The 24,233-nt window shown below is 53.0% G+C and overlaps 1 protein-coding gene across 11 annotated transcripts; it reads left to right on the top strand.

Annotated features, from left to right (window-relative positions):
* The first annotated feature begins 1,850 nt into the window (after positions 1–1,850).
* MED12 (mediator complex subunit 12) lies at positions 1,851–23,715 on the top strand. Of its 11 annotated transcripts, none has more exons than XM_074359516.1 (46): positions 1,852–2,151; positions 2,660–2,764; positions 2,972–3,163; positions 3,300–3,459; positions 3,981–4,162; positions 4,354–4,464; positions 4,580–4,834; positions 5,190–5,336; positions 5,495–5,594; positions 5,725–5,861; positions 6,077–6,208; positions 6,568–6,694; positions 7,292–7,521; positions 8,048–8,128; positions 8,259–8,429; positions 8,636–8,780; positions 8,947–8,997; positions 9,336–9,454; positions 9,630–9,773; positions 10,220–10,383; positions 10,574–10,705; positions 11,144–11,371; positions 11,547–11,691; positions 11,863–11,983; positions 12,338–12,439; positions 12,541–12,654; positions 12,910–13,085; positions 13,265–13,444; positions 14,506–14,577; positions 15,023–15,156; positions 15,324–15,485; positions 16,029–16,140; positions 16,307–16,396; positions 16,856–16,965; positions 17,193–17,328; positions 17,606–17,767; positions 18,905–19,279; positions 19,497–19,647; positions 19,802–20,007; positions 20,168–20,242; positions 20,335–20,389; positions 20,465–20,552; positions 22,228–22,486; positions 22,838–22,987; positions 23,154–23,235; positions 23,440–23,715. In XM_074359516.1, exons 1-46 carry the CDS (start codon positions 2,053–2,055, stop codon positions 23,481–23,483), a joined length of 6,513 nt encoding a protein of 2,170 aa, XP_074215617.1. In that variant the 5' UTR covers positions 1,852–2,052; the 3' UTR covers positions 23,484–23,715. The 11 variants fall into 11 exon arrangements, with proteins under 11 accessions (XP_074215619.1, XP_074215617.1, XP_074215616.1 ...); XM_074359515.1 differs by having other exon boundaries at positions 20,165–20,242; XM_074359517.1 differs by having other exon boundaries at positions 1,853–2,151; positions 19,802–19,998; positions 20,165–20,242.
* The last annotated feature ends 518 nt before the right edge of the window (positions 23,716–24,233 follow it).

The following is a 24,233-nucleotide window of genomic DNA, read 5'->3' as shown; positions in this document are numbered from 1 at the left end:
GTAGAGTGGAGGGTCTGAACTCTCCCCACCACATCCTATGCTATGCTTCTTCCTTGGCGTAGTCACCTTGAAACTTCTATCAAAGCTCTACCATCTTGGCTGGATGGAAAATACAGTCTTGGGTCTTGTGGGCACGTCTATAGCTACCTTTCCTCTGACCTAATTCAAACCAGAATATCCACCCTTAGCTGTTGTTGGAGCTGGGTCCCTGTTGAGACTGGTAAGGAAGCTGGGACTTAGAAGTAGATTCTGGAAATAGTAGAACAGATACTAGCTCAAACTCCTTATCTTTGCCTGAATCTGCTTCTCTTCCTTTGTCGATATCTCAGTTAATGGTATCATCACCGTCTCAGTCACCCAGACTTGAAACTTCAATGTCATCTTCAATTCCTCCCTCTCTCTCACCCTGAGAATCCAATCAGCTCTACTACTTTGTGTTCCTCCCAGCAGTGTCCTCCTTTCCATGATCACAGTCACTGTGCTAAACCATCCTTTCATTCTCTCAACTCATGATTATTACTAGAACTCCCTTTCTAAAGGCCCCCTGCTCTCTCATCCATTCTTCATTCTGCTGTCAGATTTATCTTCCGCCAAACAGAGCTGATTTGAGACACTAGTTACAGGAATGGTTTCTTTAGTAAACATTTATCGAGCCTTTAATATGTGCCAGGCACTGTGCTTAAGTTCTAACTCACCCTAATTTTCTGAGGGTTAAAATTCCTCAGGGTTAGCTCAAATGTTACCTCTTCCAATGTTTTCCTCTTCCCCAATCAGAATGAATTTGTCTTCCGATTGTGATTCAATGGCATTTTGTTACTGTTACTTTTATTTGTTATTTGCTAGTTTTATTGTTTTAAATTTATTTTGGGGGGTGATTAGGTTTATGTATTTATTTAATGGAGGTACTGGGGATTGAACTCAGAACCTCATGCACGCTAGGCATGCACTCTACCGATGAGCTATATAGCCTTCCCCTATTTATCGTTATTTGTTATTTTTATTATAGCACTGTCTTTTCTCTAAAAGGCCATACATACCATCATAGAAAGGGTATCGAGAGTCAAGAAAAAATCCTGGTCTCCACTCTGTTATTCAATAGCTGTATGATATAGGGCAAGTGAACTTCAACCACAAAATGGAGACAGTAATAACCCCTAACTCATGGGGTTTTTTGCGGATTAAAGGAGGTAATGTCTGAAAAGCATCTGACACTTAGTAGGTGCCTCTTTAGATAGAGCAAGGGTTCTTAACCTGGAGTTCACCGACACTCAGAGGACATATGTTTTAATTTCGGGGGGGGTGGGGTTGGAATCTAAGAATCTCCCTGGAAAGTGTCTACCATTTTGTATATCTCTACGTGCATTTTTCTGGGAAGAAGGGCCATAGCTTCCACCAGCATTTTAAAGGTATTGTGAATCAGAAAAGGTTAAGAACCTCACTGCTAGACCATAAAAACCTTGAGGTATTAAAGCCGGCCTTTCAGGCTTTAATGGGTGCTTTCTTATGCATACATAGTCTCTAATCTTCACGATAGTCCCTCTGAAGGAGGTGTTAGTACACCCATTTTTCAGATGCGGAAACTAAGACATGAAGAAGGGGTTTGTAAAAGGCAGAGTTCCTACTCAAGGCACAGACGATCGAGCACTTATTCTAGGCCAAGAACTGAGCGAGGCGCTGGGAACCCTGTTCCAGTCGGCTCCCGCCTCGCAGGTTCGTATCCCCAAACGCAGCGCACACGGCTGGCGGATGTTGCCGAGCTACTCACAGCGTGAAACCGATCTTCGGCCGCGGGGCCGAAAAGCTCCGGGCGCGGAGCTCCGCCCCACGCCGGCTGGGCCCCGCCCCCCGCTGCGGTCGGTATTGTCCGACAGTTCCCGGCTTCCCTCGGTTTCCCTCGGTAGTTTCCGGCAATGATCGAGAGTTTCTAACGTGCCGCCTTGTTGTCTCTCGGCTGCCGTCCTCGCAACCGCCGCCCCCTCCTTTTCGGCTCCCTCTCCCCCTCCCTCCGCGGCCGGGCCCGGCTGGCGCCTCTGGCGCTACGGGCTGGGTAAGATGGCGGCCTTCGGGATCTTGAGCTACGAACACCGGCCCCTGAAGCGGCCGCGGCTGGGGCCTCCCGATGTGTACCCTCAAGATCCCAAACAGAAGGAGGTGCGTTCAAAAATCAAGGCTTTCGATGGGCCAGGGGCCAGCGATCGGCAAAGGAGGAAGCACTGATGGCTCGGGAAAGGGGGGGGCGGGGCGGTTTGGTGAGAGCGAAAGTCCCGAAAGGGGGAAGAGTAAAGTGGGCTGGTGGAGGAGAGTAGGACCTGGGGGTCGGGGGTCGGAGGAGTGGTCCCTGGGTGCGAATAGGGAGTGATGTAGGGGCTGCGCTGGAGGCGCCCCCCTCTACGCACACATACCTCAGAAAGTTGTCTGAGGCAGCTTGGTGAGCTACGGCTGCTTGCAAGGGAAGAGTGCTGTGGAGCGAGCTCTGGGGGATTGGGAATCTTAGTGACTGTGGGGGTGAGGGTGGGGTCCAATGACTATAAGGGCCTAGCTTTAAGTAACAGTCTGTTCTACTCAAAAATTTCCGCCTTGTTCCCTTCTCTTCTGCCCTCCTCTCCCACCACTCCCCGCCCAGGGGAAAAAAAGCTAAAATGTCGTTTTCTTGCCTCAGGATGAACTCACGGCCTTGAATGTAAAACAAGGTTTCAATAACCAGCCTGCTGTCTCTGGGGATGAACATGGCAGTGCCAAGAACGTCAACTTCAATCCTGCCAAGGTGAGACAACCCTGCCAGGCTGAAGGAAAAGGCTGGAAGAATCTGAGAAGGAGCAAAGGCCCTGGGTTGGGAAGACTTAAAGGGACGACCTAAAGGGCCGAGTTTTCCTTCAAAACGTAATGCTACCATATTGGCATTTGCCCATCAGAGGCTCGACCACTTCTCTGCCCCTTCTTGCCACCCTGAGGTGTAGTTTTCTTCCCTCAGATCAGTTCCAACTTCAGCAGCATTATTGCAGAGAAGTTACGTTGTAACACCCTCCCTGACACTGGTCGCAGGAAGCCCCAAGTGAACCAGAAGGACAACTTCTGGCTGGTGACTCCACGATCCCAGAGTGCCATTAACACCTGGTTCACTGACCTGGCTGGCACCAAGCCACTTACACAACTAGCCAAAAAGGTGAGGTACTGTTTCCTGTTCTTCAGGCCAGGGAGGGGAGCCTGGGTACCAAGTACCCTCCGATTCCTGAATTAAGCTACATGGATGCTAGCTCACGGGGGTAACAGAGGTCTCACCATTTGCCATGTCCATCCAGGTCCCCATTTTCAGTAAGAAGGACGAAGTGTTTGGGTACTTAGCCAAATACACAGTGCCTGTGATGCGGGCTGCCTGGCTCATTAAGATGACTTGTGCCTACTATGCAGCAATGTCTGAGACCAAGGTTAAGAAGCGACATGTCGTTGACCCCTTCACGGGTGAGTAACTCCTAATACCAGGGGCCCCACCATTGATCGCTTCAAGGAGTGGTAGAGAGATCCTTGAAATTATTCCCCTTCCTCATCTATATTCCTTGTATCTTGCATTTACTCAGTCAGTAAACATCAATTATCTTGAGTATCTACTGTGCGTGTGTGTGTGTGTGTGTGTGTACTGGGCTATAAAGATGACCACCACCCAACCCCTGCCCTTAGGATGCTTATAGCCTAGTAGAGATGCTAAGGCATGTGTGTGACTCATATGATTAAGTATAGGATGTAGTGTCAAAAGTAGAGGCAGAAGTTTCTTTGAGACTTCAGTGGACAGAAAGATGACTTTTTTTTAAAGATGTCTTTCTTCTGAGGACACCTAGGAAGGCTTTAGGAAGGTGGCATTTGACTAGAGCCTAAAAGGGATGAATAGGATTTAGAAGTATGGTGATTGGGGGTGGGGTGGGGGACAGAAGGTGTTCTAAGCAGAAGGACGGGATCAAATCGCCTTTTTCCCATCTTTCCCCTAGAATGGACTCAGATTATTACCAAGTACTTATGGGAGCAGCTGCAAAAGATGGCTGAATACTACCGGCCAGGGCCTGCTGGAAGTGGGGGCTGTGGTTCCACTATAGGGCCCTTGCCCCATGATGTAGAGGTGGCAATCCGGCAGTGGGACTACAACGAGAAGCTGGCCATGTTCATGTTTCAGGTAGGAAGGAGGGCGTGGCGTGTGGGGCGTGGGATTGAGCCTGCCCTCATACCCTGCCAGCATAGAACAGAATCCGCCTGCCACCTTGCCCCACTCATGGTTCTCTTTGTCCTTTCATTTGCTTTATCAATCTCATCTCTGTAAGAGTCCCTGGGTGAAACTAACCCTGTTCCGACCCCTGGTACCCATAGGACGGAATGCTGGACAGACATGAGTTCCTGACCTGGGTACTTGAGTGTTTTGAGAAAATCCGCCCTGGAGAGGATGAATTACTTAAACTACTGCTGCCTTTGCTGCTTCGAGTAAGGCCTAGGATATTGGGGGGGGGGGGTCTAGGGAGGATGTGAGGAGGAATAAAGCGTGAGAACAATGTCCCTTGGAGAGAACTAAGGGGGTTTGATGGTCATGTCTTCACAGTACTCTGGGGAATTCGTTCAGTCTGCGTACTTGTCTCGCCGCCTTGCGTACTTCTGTACGCGGAGACTGGCCCTACAGCTGGATGGCGTGAGCAGTCACTCGTCTCATGTGATGTCCACTCAGTCAACGAGCACACTGCCCACCACCCCTACTCCTCAGCCCCCAACTAGCAGCACACCCTCTACACCCTTTAGTGACCTGCTTATGTGCCCTCAGCACCGGCCCCTGGTTTTTGGCCTCAGCTGTATCCTTCAGGTAGGTACTATATGGGCCTGAGGAAGTATTAAGAGGCATCTTGAGAAGAGTTAGGTTCTTGTCCTGGAGAACAGGGGTGATTCTAAATTGGAGGTGACGGTAGGCACTGAGTACTTGCTTGGAGAGTGTTGCTTCTCGCTCATGGCGTGTTAGGTCCTTTTCAGTTAGTTAGTTCTCTTGTAGGTCCAAACCCTTTAGGAGGGTGGATGAGGGGAGGGGCTCAGAAATGGACTGATGACACCCCAGGGATTCAGAATAACTTGGGATCAGAAATTTAAGGGTTGGGTCTTATGATGGGATTCTAGAGAGGTGGCCATGGTAGTGGAGTTTGACTTAACTGTTTCTGTCTTGGCAGACCATCCTCCTGTGTTGTCCTAGTGCCCTGGTTTGGCACTACTCACTGACTGATAGTCGAATCAAGACTGGCTCACCACTTGACCACCTGCCAATTGCCCCCTCCAACCTGCCCATGCCAGAGGGCAACAGTGCCTTCACTCAGCAGGTGAGTCTGACCCGTAGCCTGGTACCCCCAGATTGGGATGTGAGAGGCTTAAGTGACTCTTTTGGAAAGAGTGACTTGGAGTCTGGTGCTCTTGTTTTAGCCTGGAGCCCCGGCCTTTTGTATGCCTTGCTACATCCTTAAAGCCTTCCTTCCTGCAGGTTCGTGCAAAGTTGCGGGAGATTGAGCAGCAGATCAAGGAGCGGGGACAGGCTGTTGAGGTTCGCTGGTCTTTTGATAAGTGCCAGGAAGCGACTGCAGGTGGGTGCCAGAGTACAGACAGTAAGAAGGATGCTTGAGGAAAGAATGGGGATGATAAGGACATATAGATCTGAGACTCGGAGTACATTGGACCTCTAATTAAGTCCCCTTTACCACTTTCCCTCCTTAGGCTTCACCATTGGACGAGTGCTCCATACTTTGGAAGTGCTGGACAGCCATAGTTTTGAACGTTCGGACTTCAGCAATTCACTTGACTCCCTTTGTAACCGAATCTTTGGATTGGGGCCTAGCAAGGATGGGCACGAGGTAATAAGCAAGAAGGAGTGCATAACATAGCAAGAGCAGCAGTATATATGAGGGGAAGGCATGGTGAGGCATTAAAACCAGGGGCTGTCTGAAGAGACGGATGGTCTTACTGGGCATCCGATGGTTTAAGATGGGGCCCAGTCATTGGGAAATTGGAACTCAACTCTTTGTCCCCAACCCTCCCTTACTTATCCCTGTCTTCCTTTGGTCTCCAGATCTCCTCAGATGATGATGCTGTGGTATCATTACTGTGTGAATGGGCTGTCAGCTGCAAGCGCTCTGGTCGGCATCGTGCTATGGTGGTAGCCAAACTGCTGGAGAAGAGGCAGGCAGAGATTGAGGCTGAGGTGAGGGGGCAGAGAAAAGAGAATGCAGTCAGCCAATGGGGCAGTGGCAGCTGGGGTCGGAGCCAGATTGAGCTGGTTGTGAGACCACAGTTGAAGTTGTGAGAGTAAAGAAGTGGTCGAGAATCTCAAGGGAAAGTTGAGGACATCAGGCGAAAGTAGAAAGGAGTTGATCAATGTCAGAGTTAGAGAAGCGATCCAGGCTGCAGCTGGGAGGTGGTCAAGAAAATGGAAGTCAAGGGGGGAGTGGACGTGAAAAGCTTGAGGTGGAGGCAAAACTGGTAGTAGTTCAAGGATTGCGCATGAAAGAGTGAAGAAACCAGTGAAACCTCCAAGCTTACCGTTTGCTCTCTCTCTTACAGCGTTGTGGAGAATCTGAAGCCTCAGATGAAAAGGGTTCCATCGCCTCTGGCTCCCTTTCTGCTCCCAGTGCTCCCATTTTCCAGGATGTCCTCCTACAGTTTCTGGACACACAGGCTCCCATGCTGAGTATGACCTCTGTCACCCTCTGTTACCTCTCCCGAGACTCAGTTACTCATCCCTGTCAGGAGAAAGCATTGTGAAGGGCCTTCTGGGGTATATTCTGTCTTGAGCTCAAGGCAGAATGACTTTTGGACATAATTCTAGTCTCTGATCACCTTACAGTTGAACAGAGTAGAGAAGTAAAGAGAAGAATCAAAATAAGAGCATACGGGGGGAGGGTATAGGTCAGTGGTAGAGTGTGTGCTTAGCATTCACAAGGTCCTGGGTTCAATCCCTAGTACCTCCATTAAATAAAAAAAAAAAAAAACCTAAATAAATAAATAAATAAACATAATTACCTCCCTCCCCCCAAAAAATTTTTTTAAAAAAACAAGAGCATATGATTGAAGCATTTTCATGTATAAATAACAGAGATGCTGTATTCCTTTATGAGATGGTGTGCGGGTGGGAGGTGGGGTAACTGAGCACACTTTGTCCCTCAACAATTTTGGAGGTTTTTTTGAAGGATATCATTCTTATTCTTGCCTTAGGTGTGTCCCTCTCTCTTTCTTCCCATCTCTTTCCCGCTCCCCTAACTCATCTTTTCTCATTGCTTGCCTCCAGCGGACCCCCGGAGTGAGAGTGAGCGGGTAGAATTCTTTAACCTGGTACTGCTGTTCTGTGAACTGATTCGACATGATGTTTTCTCCCACAACATGTATACTTGCACCCTCATCTCCCGAGGGGACCTTGCCTTTGGAGCCCCTGGTCCCCGGCCTCCCTCTCCTTTTGACGACCCTGCCGATGACCCTGAGCGCAAGGAGGCTGAGGGCAGCAGCAGCAGCAAGCTGGAGGTGAGCAGGCTTTTCCTTGCCCTAGTTTCTTCTGAGGTTCCATCTTCCTGGTTCCTAGAGTCCTCTGAAAACCCTTTACCTGGTAACGAGGGTAGGACCATCTTAGTGCTTCGCAGTTTACCAAGCCCACTTATGTCAGTTTTTTTTAATTTGATCCTCGCAGCATCCTTGTAAAGTGTTCTTTTTTTAAATTTTTGTTGTTGTTGAGGGAGGTAATTAGGTTTATTTGTTTTTATTTATTTATTAACAGAGGTACTAGGGATTGAACCCAGGACCTCGTGCATGCTAAGCACACACTCTACCACTGATCTATACCCTCCCCCTACTTGTGAGGTATTCTTATCCTCATTTTAAAGCTGAAGGAAACCAAGGCCTGTGGAGATTATGTGACCGGTCAAGGCCTGACCCAGATCTGGTGCTTTTCCCAATGTGATCTCCTCTCTCCAACTTCCCGGTCAGCTTTTCCTGATGGTGGGAAGCAGCCCCCTGGAGCTGAAGCAACTTCACATCTGTTCTCTGCCCTCAGGATCCAGGGCTCTCAGAGTCTATGGACATCGATCCTAGCTCCAGTGTGCTCTTTGAGGACATGGAGAAGCCTGACTTCTCAGTAAGTTAGATCCCGCTGTGGAAGAATCTGGCTCCTGAGGTCCTCCCGTGATGCCACTTTGGGGAATTTCTTTATGCCCCCAATCCCTTTGTCTTCCTCTAAACATTCTGCCCTCTCGCCTCTCTCTTAGTTGTTCTCCCCTACTATGCCCTGTGAGGGCAAGGGCAGTCCATCCCCTGGGAAGCCAGATGTTGAGAAGGAGGTGAAGCCCCCACCCAAGGAGAAGCTAGAAGGGACCCTTGGGGTTCTTTATGACCAGCCGCGGCATGTGCAGTATGCCACGCACTTTCCCATCCCCCAGGTACCGTTCCCCACCACCTCGCGACCATCTGTTCTGAGCCCAGGTTTCTGTCCAAGGACTGTGCCGAGGGGTTGGAGCTGTTCTTGAGGGTGTGGTATGCTGGGAAGGGCTTGAGCACTGGGATGCTGAGGGGCATGGAGCATGCTTTTAAGAGGAGGGAGAGCGATCCGTGCCTACTGGAGTCTGACGGTGCCGCTGGGATGCAGGAGGAGTCATGCAGCCATGAGTGCAACCAGCGGTTGGTCGTACTGTTTGGGGTGGGAAAGCAGCGCGATGATGCCCGCCATGCCATCAAGAAAATTACCAAGGATATCCTGAAGGTTCTGAACCGCAAGGGGACCGCGGAAACTGGTGGGTGTGAGGCTCCTGAAACAGATCTCCCCCCAAGAGCGCCCTAGTCAGTCTTCCCCTCCCCAGTGTAGGGAACTCCCAGTCATGTCCCGATGTCCTGTCTCTTGGAGTCTCCTGAGAGCTCTAGTCCTTTTGAAACTTCCCCCCTCATTCCCCTCCTCTGCAGACCAGCTTGCTCCTATTGTGCCTCTGAATCCTGGAGACCTGACATTCTTAGGTACCTCACAGTAAGCCCCATACTGCCCGCCCTCCCTCTCCCTTCCCTCCCTCCACCTAGCACCTCCCTGTACGTATTCCTCTAAGGTCCACATAGTCTGTGGTCCTCCAAACCTTTGCTTCGCTGTCCCCTTCCCTTCATCCCCTCACCCACCCCTCCCTTGACCCACCCTTCCCATGTCCCCTCTTCCTTCCTTCCCTCCCTGCCTCCCTCCTTCCCTTCCTTCCTTCCCCTTTCCCTCCCTGCCCCCATAGCCTTCTCTCCATACCCCCCTCCCCACCCCCAGTCACCTAGTCATCTTCCCTGTCCTGACTGGTCCCTTTCAACTGTCCCCTCAGGTGGGGAGGATGGGCAGAAGCGGCGACGCAACCGGCCTGAAGCCTTCCCCACTGCTGAGGACATCTTTGCTAAGTTCCAGCACCTTTCTCATTATGACCAACACCAGGTCACGGCTCAGGTATGGGCCTAAGTCCAGGCCGCTTTCCCACATTCTGGCCTCCTGTTCTGTGCTCCTTTCCTCCTTATCTTCCATCTACCCCCCAGGTTTATCCCTTTCCATCATCATCCTTTCTCGCTTCCTGAGTTCTCCCCGCCTCTCTCCGCTCCCATCTCACTCCCACTGCCCTTATCAGGTCTCCCGGAACGTTCTGGAGCAGATCACGAGCTTCGCCCTTGGCATGTCATACCACTTGCCTCTCGTGCAGCACGTGCAGTTCATCTTCGACCTCATGGAGTATTCACTCAGCATCAGTGGCCTCATCGACTTTGCCATACAGGTGGGGAAGTTGGGAAGAGAAGGGCGGAGGAAGGAGTTTGTGCTCCACAGGCTTGTGAGGACAGGGGAAGAAGCTCAGGCCAGTGGCGCGGGCTGTTTGGAAGGACTGAGAGACTAGTGTGGGGGGAGAGACCCATGAGCTAAGCCAGCAGGAATAGACTCAGGTGCTCCCTGGGGAGGCTGGAGAGATGGAATTGAGCATTGGGCCCAGACTGTCTTCCCATTGTGGAGTTCGTAGGATTGGATCCTGGAGACTGGTCACCTCATCGATGTGGCGTGTTTCGTGAATAAAATAAAGGACAGGCATATGACTGGGGCCCTCCTGTACTGAGGTGGCTTCTTTAGGAAGTGGCTCGGGCCGGCCTTGCCAGTTTCCTGGCGGGAAGGGGGTTTGCATGTAACCTGCGAGGCCTCTTCTGGTTTCTCATCCACCACTTGCTCTGCTAGCTACTGAATGAACTGAGTGTCGTGGAGGCCGAGTTGCTTCTCAAATCCTCGGACCTGGTGGGCAGCTACACTACCAGCCTGTGCCTGTGCATTGTGGCTGTCCTGAGGCACTACCACGCCTGCCTCATCCTCAACCAGGACCAGATGGCACAGGTCTTTGAGGGGTAAGCCAGCCTTCAAAATACCCGGAACACGCAGGGCTTGGGTGGAGGCTAGTGGAAGTGGCCTGCAGAGAACACACCGGGCTCTCACAGTGGGGAAATGCATGCTGTCCAGTCATGGGGGGAGTATTGCCAAGGGCCGGGCATCTTTGCTGCTCCAGGCACACCTCCTGACCTTGCCCCCTCGTGACAGGCTGTGTGGCGTCGTGAAGCATGGGATGAACCGGTCCGATGGCTCCTCTGCGGAACGCTGTATCCTTGCTTATCTCTATGATCTGTACACCTCCTGTAGCCATTTAAAGAGCAAATTTGGGGAGCTCTTCAGGTAAGAGAGGTGGGAGGTAAGGGGTAGAGAGAGTGGGACCTCGTCCCATCTTCCCGCTCTCACCCGACCCAGAAGCAGAGCACAGCCCAGGACCCTGCTGTTTCTGCTCTGCAGGGTCATTTGGGGACTGTGTCCTCCACGTGTTCTTGGCTCCTGAGAGTGGGCCTCCTTCCTCCTCAGTCTGTCTCCAGCCCATCTCCATGGGGCCTGCACTCCTCCTCCCTGCCTCGGGAGGCCCCTGCGCCTTATTCTCACTGGGTTCCCTTCCTCCCCAGTCAGTCTGCTTTGTCCCATTTCCCTTTTTCTTGTCCTCAGGCCCCTGGTCCCTCCCTTTCTCCTTTTTTTTTTTTTTTTTTGCTTTTCCCCCCTTTCCTGACCCTCCCTCTGCCTCTCCAGATCTTCCTCAACACTGCTTTCTCCTGTCCCCCACCCCTGCAGCGACTTCTGCTCCAAGGTGAAGAACACCATCTACTGCAACGTGGAGCCGTCAGAATCCAACATGCGCTGGGCGCCCGAGTTCATGATTGACACTCTGGAGAACCCGGCCGCTCACACTTTCACCTACACGGGGCTAGGCAAGAGTCTTAGTGAGAACCCTGCTAACCGCTACAGCTTTGTCTGCAATGCCCTTATGCACGTCTGTGTGGGGCACCATGATCCCGATAGGTATGGGGCGTACTGAGTGAGGCATGGGCACCACGCTCCCGCCTGATATTGGGAGGGATGAGATGCCCGGGAGGTACTGCAACCTTGGCGATTGCCGGGGTGGAGATGAAAACTTAATGAGTCTGAGGTTTTGCAGAACGAGGTTTTTCCTGAGGGCGTTTGTACTCCTCCCCAGGGTGAATGACATCGCCATCCTGTGTGCAGAGCTGACGGGCTATTGCAAGTCGCTGAGTGCGGAGTGGCTGGGGGTGCTTAAGGCCTTGTGCTGCTCCTCTAACAATGGCACCTGTGGTTTCAACGACCTCCTCTGCAACGTGGATGTGAGACTGGGGCTGGGGGCACACCAGGCACTGGGCAGTTCCCAGGGCGGAGGTCTGCTTCCAGAATCGGGGGAGCAGAGGGATGGAGTCTGGCAGAGTGGAGGCAAAGCGCTTTGAGTAGGCATCCTCCCGCCATACTGAGTTGCCGCCTATGTCTGCTTTTTCCTCCAGGTCAGTGACCTGTCGTTTCACGACTCACTGGCTACTTTTGTCGCCATCCTCATCGCTCGGCAGTGTTTGCTCTTAGAGGATCTGATTCGCTGCGCGGCCATCCCTTCCCTCCTTAATGCTGGTGAACTACCAATCTGTAACCCCTAGAATATCTAGACCCCACATCCCAATACACACTCGATGGCTGCTGCTGTTTGGTGTGGGGCTTCTGGTGGCAGCAGAGGCCAATCCTGTGGTGTGCCTCAGGCTGGGAGGGGCCTCTTTCTACCCCTGCATTGGCAGCCCTGATCTTTCCGGTTCCTGACCCTTCGAGGTACTCTCTTTATCCTGCAGACCAGTTCGCTGCCCCACCTCTCCTCCATTGTCCTGTTTTTCCTCCTTTCACCTGACCTCAGCTCCCCTTTTAGCCCCTCACCACCCACAAACCCACAGTTGGCCTTCATCCTTTCCCCCTGCTTTGTCTTCCTCTCTGTAGCCTGCAGTGAACAGGACTCGGAACCAGGGGCCCGGCTTACCTGCCGTATTCTCCTCCACCTTTTCAAGACACCTCAACTCAATCCTTGCCAGTCGGACGGAAGTAAGTGACCCCGATCCCCGCCAGGCAGCCATAGAAACGGTGGCTGCCCCACCCCCACTGTTTCTACTTTTGCTTCCCCCTGACTTGGGCTCCCTCCCCAGACAAGCCTACAGTAGGAATCCGCTCCTCCTGTGACCGCCACCTGCTGGCTGCCTCCCAGAACCGCATCGTGGATGGAGCTGTGTTTGCTGTTCTCAAGGCTGTGTTTGTACTTGGTATGAGGGTAGGAAGGGAGTGGTGCCAGAAGTGTGTATAGGGTGGAGTGCCAGCTAAACTACAAAGGACAGTCTTTCTCTCTCCTGAAGGTGGTCTCTCTGACCTTTGGGGAGGAGAGGAGGGCAGGAAGTATATTTCTGTCCCATAGGGCAGGATTTGGGGAGTTGCTGCGTCTGTGGGTCCGGGGCGGGTCTCCACACAGCATTCGTTCGAATCTCACTCTGCCCTCCCTATCTCCCGCCCGTGAACCACAGGGGATGCGGAACTGAAGGGGTCGGGCTTCACTGTGACAGGAGGAACAGAAGAACTTCCAGAGGAGGAGGGAGGAGGTGGCAGTGGCGGTCGGAGGCAGGGTGGCCGCAACATCTCTGTGGAGACAGCAAGTCTGGATGTCTATGCCAAGTACGTGCTACGCAGCATCTGCCAGCAGGTCAGTCTTACCGTCCCCCCACACCTCCTCAGCGCCACTGTGCGATAGCGTCCTGTTTCCAGCCATGATCCCACTACCTCCTGACCATACTTCGTGTCCCTCACTAACTCCCGGTCCATCCCCCTTATTCCTAACCCCCTCACCGGTCGCCCCAGTCTCCTGATTATCGGCTTCCTCAGGAATGGGTAGGAGAACGTTGCCTTAAATCGCTGTGTGAGGACAGCAATGACCTGCAAGACCCAGTGTTGAGTAGTGCCCAGGCCCAGCGCCTCATGCAGCTCATCTGCTACCCACATCGACTGCTAGACAACGAGGATGGGGAGAACCCCCAGCGGCAGCGCATTAAGCGTATTCTCCAGGTAAGCCAAGGTGACGGGGCTCTTGGAGGAGGTGGTGGGGCCTGAGTGTGGGGTGAAATGATGGGAAACCTTGAGAGAGAAAGAGGCGGAGAGTTAAGGAGGAGGACGGATGAGGATGTGGGTGGAAGATGGTGAGATAAACAACTCCAGCATGGGTTTCCACGTCAAGCCAATATGGTCCAGACTCTAGAGTTAACTGTGAGTGAGGGCACAGCTCTCTGGAGTAGGACTCTAGCTTATCCGTCGGAGGCATAGCATCCGGGAGACCTAGGTTTTGGCCTTGTGTGTTTGGCACGTTGGTCACGGCTCAGTAACGAGTAGCACCCCTATCGAAGAGCTCCCACTTGTCGAGTGTCTGCTTCATGCTGGGTGCTCTGCTCAATAGTCCTGGGACATCTTCCCATTTAATCTTTACAACCTGTGAAGTGATCTGAGCATCCCTGTTCGACCAGTGAGAAAACTGAGGCTTGAAGAGGTGAAGTGACCTGCCCAAGGTTAAGTAACTCACACAGCTAGTTAAGTTCAGAGTCAGCATATGAAGCTAGGTCTGCCTGTGTCCCTTCTGGCTGGCCACGGTGCTGCAGACACTCATGTGACTGGAGGGTGGAAAAAGAAAGCCGTTGTGGAAAAGCTCAAGGAATGAGGCCTGTTCAGCCCAGAGGAGATAATGACGAAGAGAGATTAGCTAAGACTAGCCTTCGGGTCTGTAAAGGACTTTGAGCAGCTGGTTTAAAACAGGAGCGGCAGACTTCAACTTCAACATCAAAGATTTAGGTTAAGCATTAAGCAGAACTTCCTGATGCTAAGGAATGTGAGGCTCTGGAACAGGAAACTGGGGAAAGATGTGAAGTCTTTCCAAAACCGCTTTTCAAGTAGGCTAGATTTTGCAGCCATTTTGGATTATTTATGTGTGATCTTTCCAAAAGAAGGGACGTCGAGGTCCCTTCAGACCCATGGGCGTATGTGATTTTAAGATTGTGAGAGATCAGGAACTGTCCTCTGGGTGATGAGTGGCTGGGGTGACATGCTGATGACTAGCCTGGGGTGGATCTCTATCGCAGAACTTGGACCAGTGGACCATGCGCCAGTCTTCCTTGGAGCTGCAGCTCATGATCAAGCAGACCCCTAAAAATGTGAGTGGTGCCCGGGCCCTGTCTTTCCTGTGCTCACTTCCAGCAACACATGTCAGAGAGGTGGGCCACCACAGAAGAACCTAGGTCCTACCTTTGGGTTCTGGAGATAAGACAGGATGGGAAGATGGCAGACGTGTGGCACTGATGATAAGGGAAATGGGTTGGGAGCACTGGGGCTCTGAGCTGTGGGGAAGGTTGGCACTGGCGACGGTAGAGGCTGTTTCTGTGGCCACAACCATAAGGAGGTATGTAAAGGAGAAGACAGTGGGGTGTGGGAGAAATCTGAGGTGCTGGAGGGCATGACTCCCAGAAGAGTGGTGTTACTAGCCTCCCATCAACCTCCACAGATGCCTTTCTCCATTCTCATCTCTCAGCTCTCCTACCATCTCTTTTCCTTTGCCCCCAGCTCCCTACTTAGCACCCCTGTGCCTTTCGTCCTCCTCAGGAGATGAATTCCCTCCTAGAGAACATCGCCAAGGCCACAATCGAGGTTTTCCAGCAATCAGCAGAGACAGGGTCATCTTCTGGAAACACTGCGAGCAACATGCCCAGCAGCAGCAAGACCAAGCCTGTGCTCAGGTTGGGTAGAAATATACTAGACCCCATCCCCTTGTGAGTGTCTCTCCTGGTGGCAGGAATGATTTTGGCCATGGGGAGGTACCAGGTATGTCTGTCTGCAGAGGAGAGGATGGATGATTCCAACCCTGCCTGGCTCTTCTGTAACCCCTTGTCTGCCATCTCTCCAGCTCCTTAGAGCGCTCTGGTGTATGGCTGGTGGCGCCTCTCATTGCCAAACTGCCCACCTCGGTCCAGGGGCACGTGTTAAAGGCTGCTGGGGAAGAACTGGAGAAGGGCCAGCACCTTGGTTCCTCTTCCCGCAAAGAACGTGATCGACAAAAGCAGAAGAGGTACAGCAGCTGTGGGGGCGCCAGGACTGAGGGGAAGAAAGGAGAGGCAGGCCCAGGGAAGAAGAAAAGTTGAGGCACAGGGGTGAGGAGCAAAATCAGAGAAAAGTGGACAGTTGGAGGATGAGAGTGGGTACGGTTGAGCAAGAGGCTAGATCTTTTTGTCTCTTTTCTTGAAGTATAGTTGATTTACAACGTAGTATTAGTTTCAGGTATACAGCAAAGTGTTTTAGTTATACGTACACACACACACACACACACACACACATATATATATAGGGGGTAGATAATTGGTTTGTTTGTTCATTTGTTTGTTTTTTTAATGGAGATACTGGGTATTGAACGCAGGACCTTGTGCATGCTAAGCGGGCACTCTACCCCTGAGCTATACCCTCCCACTATGTATATATTGTTTTTCAGATTCTTTTTCATTTATGTGTGAAACTGGATCTTAAGAGAATAGAGTCTGAGGGCTCAGAGGAATGAGATTGGAATTTGCCTGATCTCCAACCCATGGTCCTGTTCTGTTCTGTTCCTCCCGTCTAGCATGTCCCTGTTGAGCCAGCAGCCCTTCTTATCCCTCGTGCTGACATGTCTCAAAGGGCAGGATGAGCAGCGTGAGGGACTCCTTACCTCCCTCTACAGCCAGGTGCACCAGGTACAAGTCTCTGGGCCCTGGAGCCGGGCAGGAGGGCAGACAAGGATGCAGCCACGAGGCCGCTTACATACTCCGAATCCACAGTATTTTCGGATGAATGCCCTGAGTGCTTCTCATGGCGATGAGAAGATCCTTGAACTGTGTGTTGTGCTTGTTTCTCTCTTAGATTGTGAATAATTGGCGAGATGACCAGTACTTAGATGATTGCAAACCAAAGCAGCTAATGCACGAGGCCCTCAAACTGCGGCTCAACCTGGTGAGAGGGGAGCAGGGGATAAAAAAGCCAGGGGTGGGGCGAGGACCGCAGACAAAGAAGCCGCAGCCTGGGGAGGTGAGGGTGAGGATGGTGGGCCCAGGCTCTCCTAAAGGATGCAGGACCTGGAAGTGGTTAAGGGGACTGGATCCTTTCAGGGGCCCCACCTCAGGATCCTAGATTCGGGCTGGGTCCAAGCAGCCCTTGAAACCTACTGTGGAAGGCTGAATGGAATCTTGGACATTCTCTAGTCCAACTCCTATCATTTTATAAGTCAGGAAACCGAGGCCCAGAGATGTCAAGAATTAAGTCCTTGGCCTGAGGATATGTAGCCAGTCATAGGTACAACTGGAACATTGACCTCAGGGGTCCCGCCTCCAACCCAAGTTCTAAGCTAAGTTTTCCTTAAATGCTGGGCTTTGCCCCCTGAGCCATCTGACCGACTCATTGTGGCCCCGGCAGGTGGGGGGCATGTTTGACACGGTGCAGCGCAGCACCCAGCAGACCACAGAGTGGGCTGTGCTCCTCCTGGAGATCATCATCAGCGGCACTGTCGACATGCAGTCCAACAAGTAAAGCATCCCCGCCCCCTCCCTCCAGTTTGCTACCCGAGAGGATCCCCTCCCCCCACACCAGGTGACCAACCCACCAAGATTCGGTGTGGCTGGTACTGTGGACTCCGCAGTCCGGGGTTCCCCGCATTGTTTTGGCGCCCACTCCCTGCCTATGTCCAACCTGGAGCTCTCTGTCTGTCTGAACTTCTTTCTCCTCTGGTTTTCTCCCCGACTTCCTGCCACAGTGAGCTCTTCACCACAGTCTTGGACATGCTGAGTGTGCTCATCAATGGAACACTGGCCGCGGATATGTCCAGCATCTCCCAAGGCAGCATGGAGGAAAACAAACGTGCCTATATGAATCTGGTGAAGAAGCTGCAGGTTAGTGGAGGGGGCAAGGCCGAGACCTGGGGGCCTGGAGTGTTGGCTCCCGCTCCCCTGACCTTGCTTTCGGGGGTCCCACCTCTATGGCCTTGTGCTGCCCAAGGCCCGCTACTCTCCCCTTGCGCTGCCCAGCCAGCCGAGTTTTCTTTGTTACTCATATGGTAAGGATTGACTAACTGTCTTCTTGGGGCTGGCTTCTGTGCTGTCCCCAGAGAATTCCTGTTCCTGTTTTCCCGTGTCCTTGAACTCTTGTCCCATTTTCCTGTGCCTGCAGAAGGAGTTGGGGGAGCGCCAGTCAGACAGTCTAGAAAAAGTTCGCCAGCTGCTGCCACTGCCCAAGCCGACCCGAGATGTCATCACATGTGAGCCACAGGGCTCCCTTATCGACACCAAGGGCAACAAGATTGCTGGCTTCGACTCCATCTTCAAGAAGGAGGCACGTTCCATTGTCTTCCCGTCCCCTGCTCCCTGCCCCACCCCAACTTTGTTCCCCTTTGGGCCGGAGCCTCCCCTGCATTAACCTTGTAGCTACAACAGACTCATCAGGCTCTGTTGATGAGAGCCATCCCTGGGGTGTTGAGCCAATCACGTAATTTTCCTCACATTTCTTCTCCCCACCTTGGGAGTCTTGCTCTCTTTCCTTGGTGTCTACCCACCTCCCCTCACCCCCTCTCCCCTGTTAACATACCACTCATTTGTCAGCACCCAACTCTCCTCTTTCCTCTGTTCCCCCCACCTCCTGTCCTGCTCTTCCCCAGCTGGCACCCCACCTCTCTGCCTGACTGACGGCCTGTACCTCTTTCATCCTGCGTTTCTCTCTCCCCACACCCACCCACCCATCTCTGCAGTTTTCTCTTTCCCTTCTCTCTGTCAGTTGCAGTATTTGTTGAGAAACCATAATCTTTGTGTGTAATAGAGAGAGAGAGAGAAAGGAAAAAGAGGATGTGGAGCTTAAAATCCAAAGTCCAGCATACTCATCTAGCCATCCTCTTTATTCCTTCCCAGGCCCATCTGTCTCTGTCTGTCATTCTGAGTGTCTCTGTCTCTCTGCCTTTCTCTCTCTTCCTGTTTTTCCCTCTCTCCCTGTCTCTGTCTCTCTCTGCCTGTCTCTAGTTTTACTGCCTTTTCTCTCTTTGCCTTCCTGTTTCTATATCTGTCTTCCTCTGTCAGTGTCTGTCTGTCTCTGTCTGCTCCCCCATCACCCTTCCCCTCTCAATTCTCTCTCCCTCCCCACCGTGTGTGTGTGGAGGGGTGGTCTGTGTGCCCATGTCCGTCTGTGTTCCTCTCATCATCTGCCCTGAATTTACCCATAACTTTTGGGGGGGGTTGGGGGTGCAGGGAGGTAATTAGGTTTATTTATTTTTATCTATTTTTTAATAGAGGTACTGGGGATTGAACCCAGGACCTCATGCATGCTAAGCATGCTCTCTACCACTGAGCTATACTCTCCCCTCTACCCATGACTTTTTTCTTTTACTGCCGACAGATACTTTCCCCTCTCCTCCAAATCCTTAAGGTCTGTCTTCTATTTTCCAAGTTTCAACAGCTCACTGTTTCTCATTTTCTGGAGCAGGGTCTGCAGGTTTCCACCAAACAAAAGATCTCTCCCTGGGATCTTTTTGAGGGCTTGAAGCCATCAGCACCACTGTCTTGGGGCTGGTTTGGAACAGTGCGGGTGGACCGGCGCGTGGCCCGCGGAGAGGAGCAACAGCGGCTGCTGCTCTACCACACGCACCTGAGGCCGCGGCCCCGTGCCTATTACCTGGAGCCGCTGCCGCTGCCGCCGGAAGATGAAGAGCCCCCTGCCCCTGCCCTGCTGGAGCCTGAGAAAAAGGCTCCAGAACCCCCCAAAACCGACAAACCTGGGGCTGCCCCACCCAACACTGAGGAACGCAAGAAGAAGTCCACCAAGGGCAAGAAACGCAGCCAGCCTGCCGCCAAGACAGAGGTCAGTGCCCCCGCCCCGTCACCCCTCTTCCCCAGGCCCTCTCTCTTCCTGATTCTGTCCAGTGTCTACTTTGTGGGAGGGATGGGGGCCCTGGGGATGTACCTTTAAGATGAAAAGAATGAACCATGTCGATCCAGCTCCTGTCCCCACCCCCCGCACCCCACCTCACCCCACCTCACCCCAGCCCTCTCACTTCCATCCTCTGCTGTTGACCCAGGACTATGGAATGGGCCCGGGCCGCAGTGGCCCCTATGGAGTGACAGTGCCTCCAGACCTCCTGCACCACGCCAACCCTGGCTCCATATCCCACCTTAGCTACAGGCAGGGCTCCATAGGCCTGTATACCCAGAACCAGCCACTACCGGCAGGTGAGTGCCAGCCACGGGGCATGAGGGACTGACCTGAACATCCCTCCTGCCTGGGGAATGATACCAGTGCTCCCAGGAACTCAGGATGCCTGGGGAACTGAGCAGGAGATGAGGCATGAGGAACCTAGAGAGGTCCACCTGCTCCCCTTTCCAGGCGGCCCTCGCGTGGACCCATACCGCCCTGTGCGGTTACCTATGCAGAAGATGCCAACCCGACCACCTTACCCTGGAGTGCTGCCCACGACCATGACTGGCGTCATGGGGCTGGAACCCTCCTCCTACAAGACCTCCGTGTACCGGCAGCAGCAGCCTGCAGTGCCCCAAGGACAGCGCCTTCGCCAACAGCTCCAGGCAAAGATAGTGAGAGGGGCAGTAAGGAGGGCCGTCAGGGAGAGGGGCTTTTGAGGACTGAGGGGACACTCGGGACCTTCACAAGGACACGGAGAGTGGGAGATTCAAGCAACGAGGTGGCAGAAAGCATTTCCTGAGTTTGAGTCGGTCTCCTTTTTCCCTTTAGCAGAGTCAGGGGATATTGGGACAGTCGTCTGTCCATCAGATGACTCCCAGCTCTTCCTACGGTTTGCAGACCTCCCAGGTAAGGGCACGAGGTGGTGGGACTCAGGGAGCTCGAGGCAGGTGGCTCTTCGCATTCTTGGCCCTGACACCCTCTCTCCTCCCTCCCCCCAGGGCTATACTCCTTATGTTTCTCATGTGGGATTACAGCAACACGCAGGCCCCGCAGGTACCATGGTGCCCCCCAGCTACTCCAGCCAGCCTTATCAGAGCACCCACCCTTCTACCAATCCTACTCTTGTAGATCCTACTCGCCACCTGCAACAGCGGCCCAGTGGCTATGTGCACCAGCAGGCCCCAACCTACGGACACGGGCTGACCTCCACTCAAAGGTACCCAAGGGAGCCGGAGGCTGTGAAGACACACTGAGGCGTTTGATCTGGGCCAACCTGTGCCTGGAGGTGATGGGACGGGTCAGAACTTTTGGAGGCGCCAAGAACACTTATCCGGCCACACAGCCTGTCGCCACAAAATGCCAGAGCCGGAAGGGACCCTGGCGACTAATAGTCTCACACCTGCTTCCCCAGCATTTCTTCTCGGACCAGAGAGGGGAAATGTTTTACGGGACTCTGAGAAGGCAAGACCTGGGGTTCACAGATGCGCTGTGGGATAAGGAGTCATCAAAATGCTGTTCGAGCCATTTAGCAATAGAATGGACTAGCGAACACATTCTCCCACCAGGCTGAGTGTTAGTCAAGCTTTAGTGAAGACATTGTACCCTTGACTTGAGGCTCTGCTGCTTAGGGTTTAGAACACTGTGGGGTGGACCAGAAGGAAAGTCCCTGACTTAGAAGTGTTGATGAACTGTCCACTGTGTGGCCAGCACTATGCTAGGACCAGGTGGGATGAGAAAAAGTATTTTTAAAAAATACAGAGTTCCTCACCACAAAGAGCTTTCACTATAGCTGGAGAGATGAGACACAGAACACTGAAGGAACACTGTGCTGACAGATGCAATCAGCTGTGTAGTTGTGTGCTGTGAAGGAAAATGGGAATTCAGGAAAAGTGTGGGATGAGATCACTGTGAGCCTGACTCATCAGAGAAAGTTTCGTGAAGGAGGTCAGACTTGAGTTGGCCTTTGAAGGCTAGCTGTGATTTGGATTTGTGGAGAGGAGGGGAAGGAGAGGGTTCCCTGGTAGAGGATGTAGCAAGAACAAAGGCATGGGGACCTGAAGAAATGGGTGACTGGGAGGCCAGGAAGGAAAAGAGCTTGGATGGAGTGTAAGATTGGTGCCAGGGAAGTCATAGGGGATAGGCTGGGAGTGGGCAGGGGAGAGAGAGCCTTGAGTGCTCTGTGTAGAATTGAGACACAATCTCAGAAAGGGCTCTCCTGATCAGGAAAGTGATAGGATGTGTTGGGAGCCTTGAGAGATTAACATGGAATGCGTGGGGAGGATGTATAGGGAAGGTGAGAGGAGACTTGAGACCAGTAGCCTGTTACAGTGATTTCAGATCAGGGTCAGGAACGTGTCCGGAGCAGAAGAACTCAGCAGTTTTTAAGACCCTGAAATGCTATTGGGGCCCAATGACGACAATAACCGAAACAATTTCAGTGAGTGTTCATAGAATGCCTAGCCTGGGGGGCGGGGGAGTATAGCTTAGTGGTAGAACACGTGCTTGGTGTGCACAAGTTCCTGGGTTCAATCCCCAGGGCCTCCACTGGGGGGAAAAAGTCAAATAAAATAAAACAATCAAGGGTGAACTTAAAAAAAAAAGGCCTAGCCCACACTCAGACCGTTTTTCATTTTCATAAGAGAAAAACAGCGACAGCAGAATTCAGAAGTTCCTGACCACAAAGGTTAGGAGACATTCAAATAGGGTGTTGCCTCTGCCCCTCACTCCCCAACTGAGAAATCTGTCAGAACGCAAAAGGGCCCTTCCGCTTGGTGACAGGAGGAGTGAATGAAATGGCTCGTTGACATTTCTTTCAGGTCAGGGACCTGGGGCTCATCCACCTCCTCTGTCCCCAGCCCACGCCTTGGTCTCTGGACCTCCTTGTCTTGTAGGTTTTCACACCAGACCCTGCAGCAAACGCCCATGATAGGCACCATGGCCCAGCTGGGCGCGCAGGGCGTCCAGGCCGGCGTCCGGTCGGCTTCCATTCTGCCTGAGCAGCAGCAGCAGCAGCAGCAACAGCAGCAGCAGCAGCAGCAGCAACAACAGCAGCAGCAGCAGCAGCAGCAGCAGCAGCAGCAGCAGCAGCAGCAGCAGCAGCAGCAGCAACAGTACCACATCCGGCAGCAGCAGCAGCAGCAGATCCTGCGGGTGAGGCTCTGGGATTTCATCTGGGACCTGGGACCCCGAGGAGGAGGAGAAGGAGGAGAGGCACGGGCTCAAGGGTGCTTCTCAGGGCGCAATGAGGCAGCAGCTGGCATGCAGTGGGAGCTTAAAAACCAGTTTCCTCCCCTCCCCCCTTTTCCCAGGGGTCCTGGTGGGAGAGAGTTGGGGGATCGTCTGCTGGGTACTCCAGATTTGATTTTCCCTGCAGCTCTCTAAGCAGGGAGGGCAGGGGACCCAGAGTCCCCTCCATCTGCTTCACTCCTTTCCCCATCCCTCCGCCACTGAGGCTCAGCCCCATGGTCTCCTTAGACCTGCATCTCTCTTCTGTCTTCACAGCAGCAGCAGCAGCAGCAACAGCAGCAGCAGCAGCAGCAGCAGCAACAGCAGCAGCAGCAGCAGCAGCAGCAGCAGCAGCAACAACAACAAGCACACCAGCAGCAGCAGCAGGCGGCTCCGCCCCAGCCCCAGCCCCAGTCCCAGCCCCAGGTAGCTGCCGGCCAGCCCCAGGCTCAGGGACAGCGGCCCAGGGTGGGCAGGAGGCCAGTGAACCAGATGGGGGAAAGGTGGGAGGCAAGGCAGGGCCCTCGACATGAGGATGGAGAAGGACACTCAAGGTTCGAGTTCCATCTTCCACTTCCCATTTTCAACTCAGTTCCAGCGCCAGGGGCTTCAGCAGACGCAGCAACAACAACAGACAGCGGCTTTGGTCCGGCAACTCCAACAACAGCTCTCCAGTAAGCCCGCCTTCCTCCCCTAGGAGAGCCCCGTGGTGGGGGCAGTGGGGGAGGCCAAAGTAGCTGAGGTGGCTTGCTTCCAGCCCAGGTTGTGCGGGAAGTGTTGCACTCTATCCCCTCGCTCGGTACCTGAATGGCTCTCCTCATGCATGCCCACAGCCCCTGCTTGGCCTCGCACCCCTGACAATCTCTGGTTTTTCACAGATACCCAGCCACAGCCCAGTACCAACATATTTGGACGCTACTGAGCCACCCGGAGGAACTGCTTGTGCACTGGATGTGGCCCCACCCTTTCTTCTTAATCCCCAGCCCCCTTCCTGGGCTAGCACCAGTAGTGGTTGGGGCTCTTCCCTCAGGCTCCATTTTTAATGAGTTTTTAGTATTTTTGTTAATGTGAGGCATTGAGCTGTTGGGTTTTGTATATTATTTATATAGAGACCCCAGAGCTGTTGCACCCAATACACAGAGCTTCTTTGCAAAGGGATTGTGTGAGTTTTGCATGTCCGGGAAGGGCGGGCTTTCGGAGCTGGGTTGGGGGCTGGACTGATGACTCAGAGCCTTCATTCTGTTGGGATCATCTCCCCTGTTTACCTTCTACCCCCCAAATTTTAAAACTCTTAATTGGATCGCTACCCACTCTTCCCTTCTCCAACCTGCCAACACATTAAGGGTTGGGACCTTAGTCTCTTAATGAGGACAGCATACCTCCTCGGCTAGATGGTGCGGCTGGTGTATGGCTTTTCTCCCTGGGAGCGTACACCACTGGGGTTGGGGAGGGGCCGTTGGGCCAGAGGAAAAAAATCACTGGAACCTGATTCTCCTTCCACCTGACCCATGTGCTGGGTTTTGAACAAGCTTCTGGGTGGAGGGTGTGACGGACATGGCCTTCTCTTTTTGCCACCTTGTGCGGTCCCCGTCATGCACCGAGTGGTACCCTAGACAGAGAACTTCCCTGAGTCACATTTGTGGGATGAAAAATTGCCCTCTGTTGGCAAGTG

Source organism: Camelus bactrianus, chromosome X (genome assembly GCF_048773025.1).
Source record: "Camelus bactrianus isolate YW-2024 breed Bactrian camel chromosome X, ASM4877302v1, whole genome shotgun sequence".
In the NCBI taxonomy this organism is placed as follows: domain Eukaryota; kingdom Metazoa; phylum Chordata; class Mammalia; order Artiodactyla; family Camelidae; genus Camelus; species Camelus bactrianus.
This window is presented reverse-complemented; position numbering and strand designations above follow the sequence as displayed.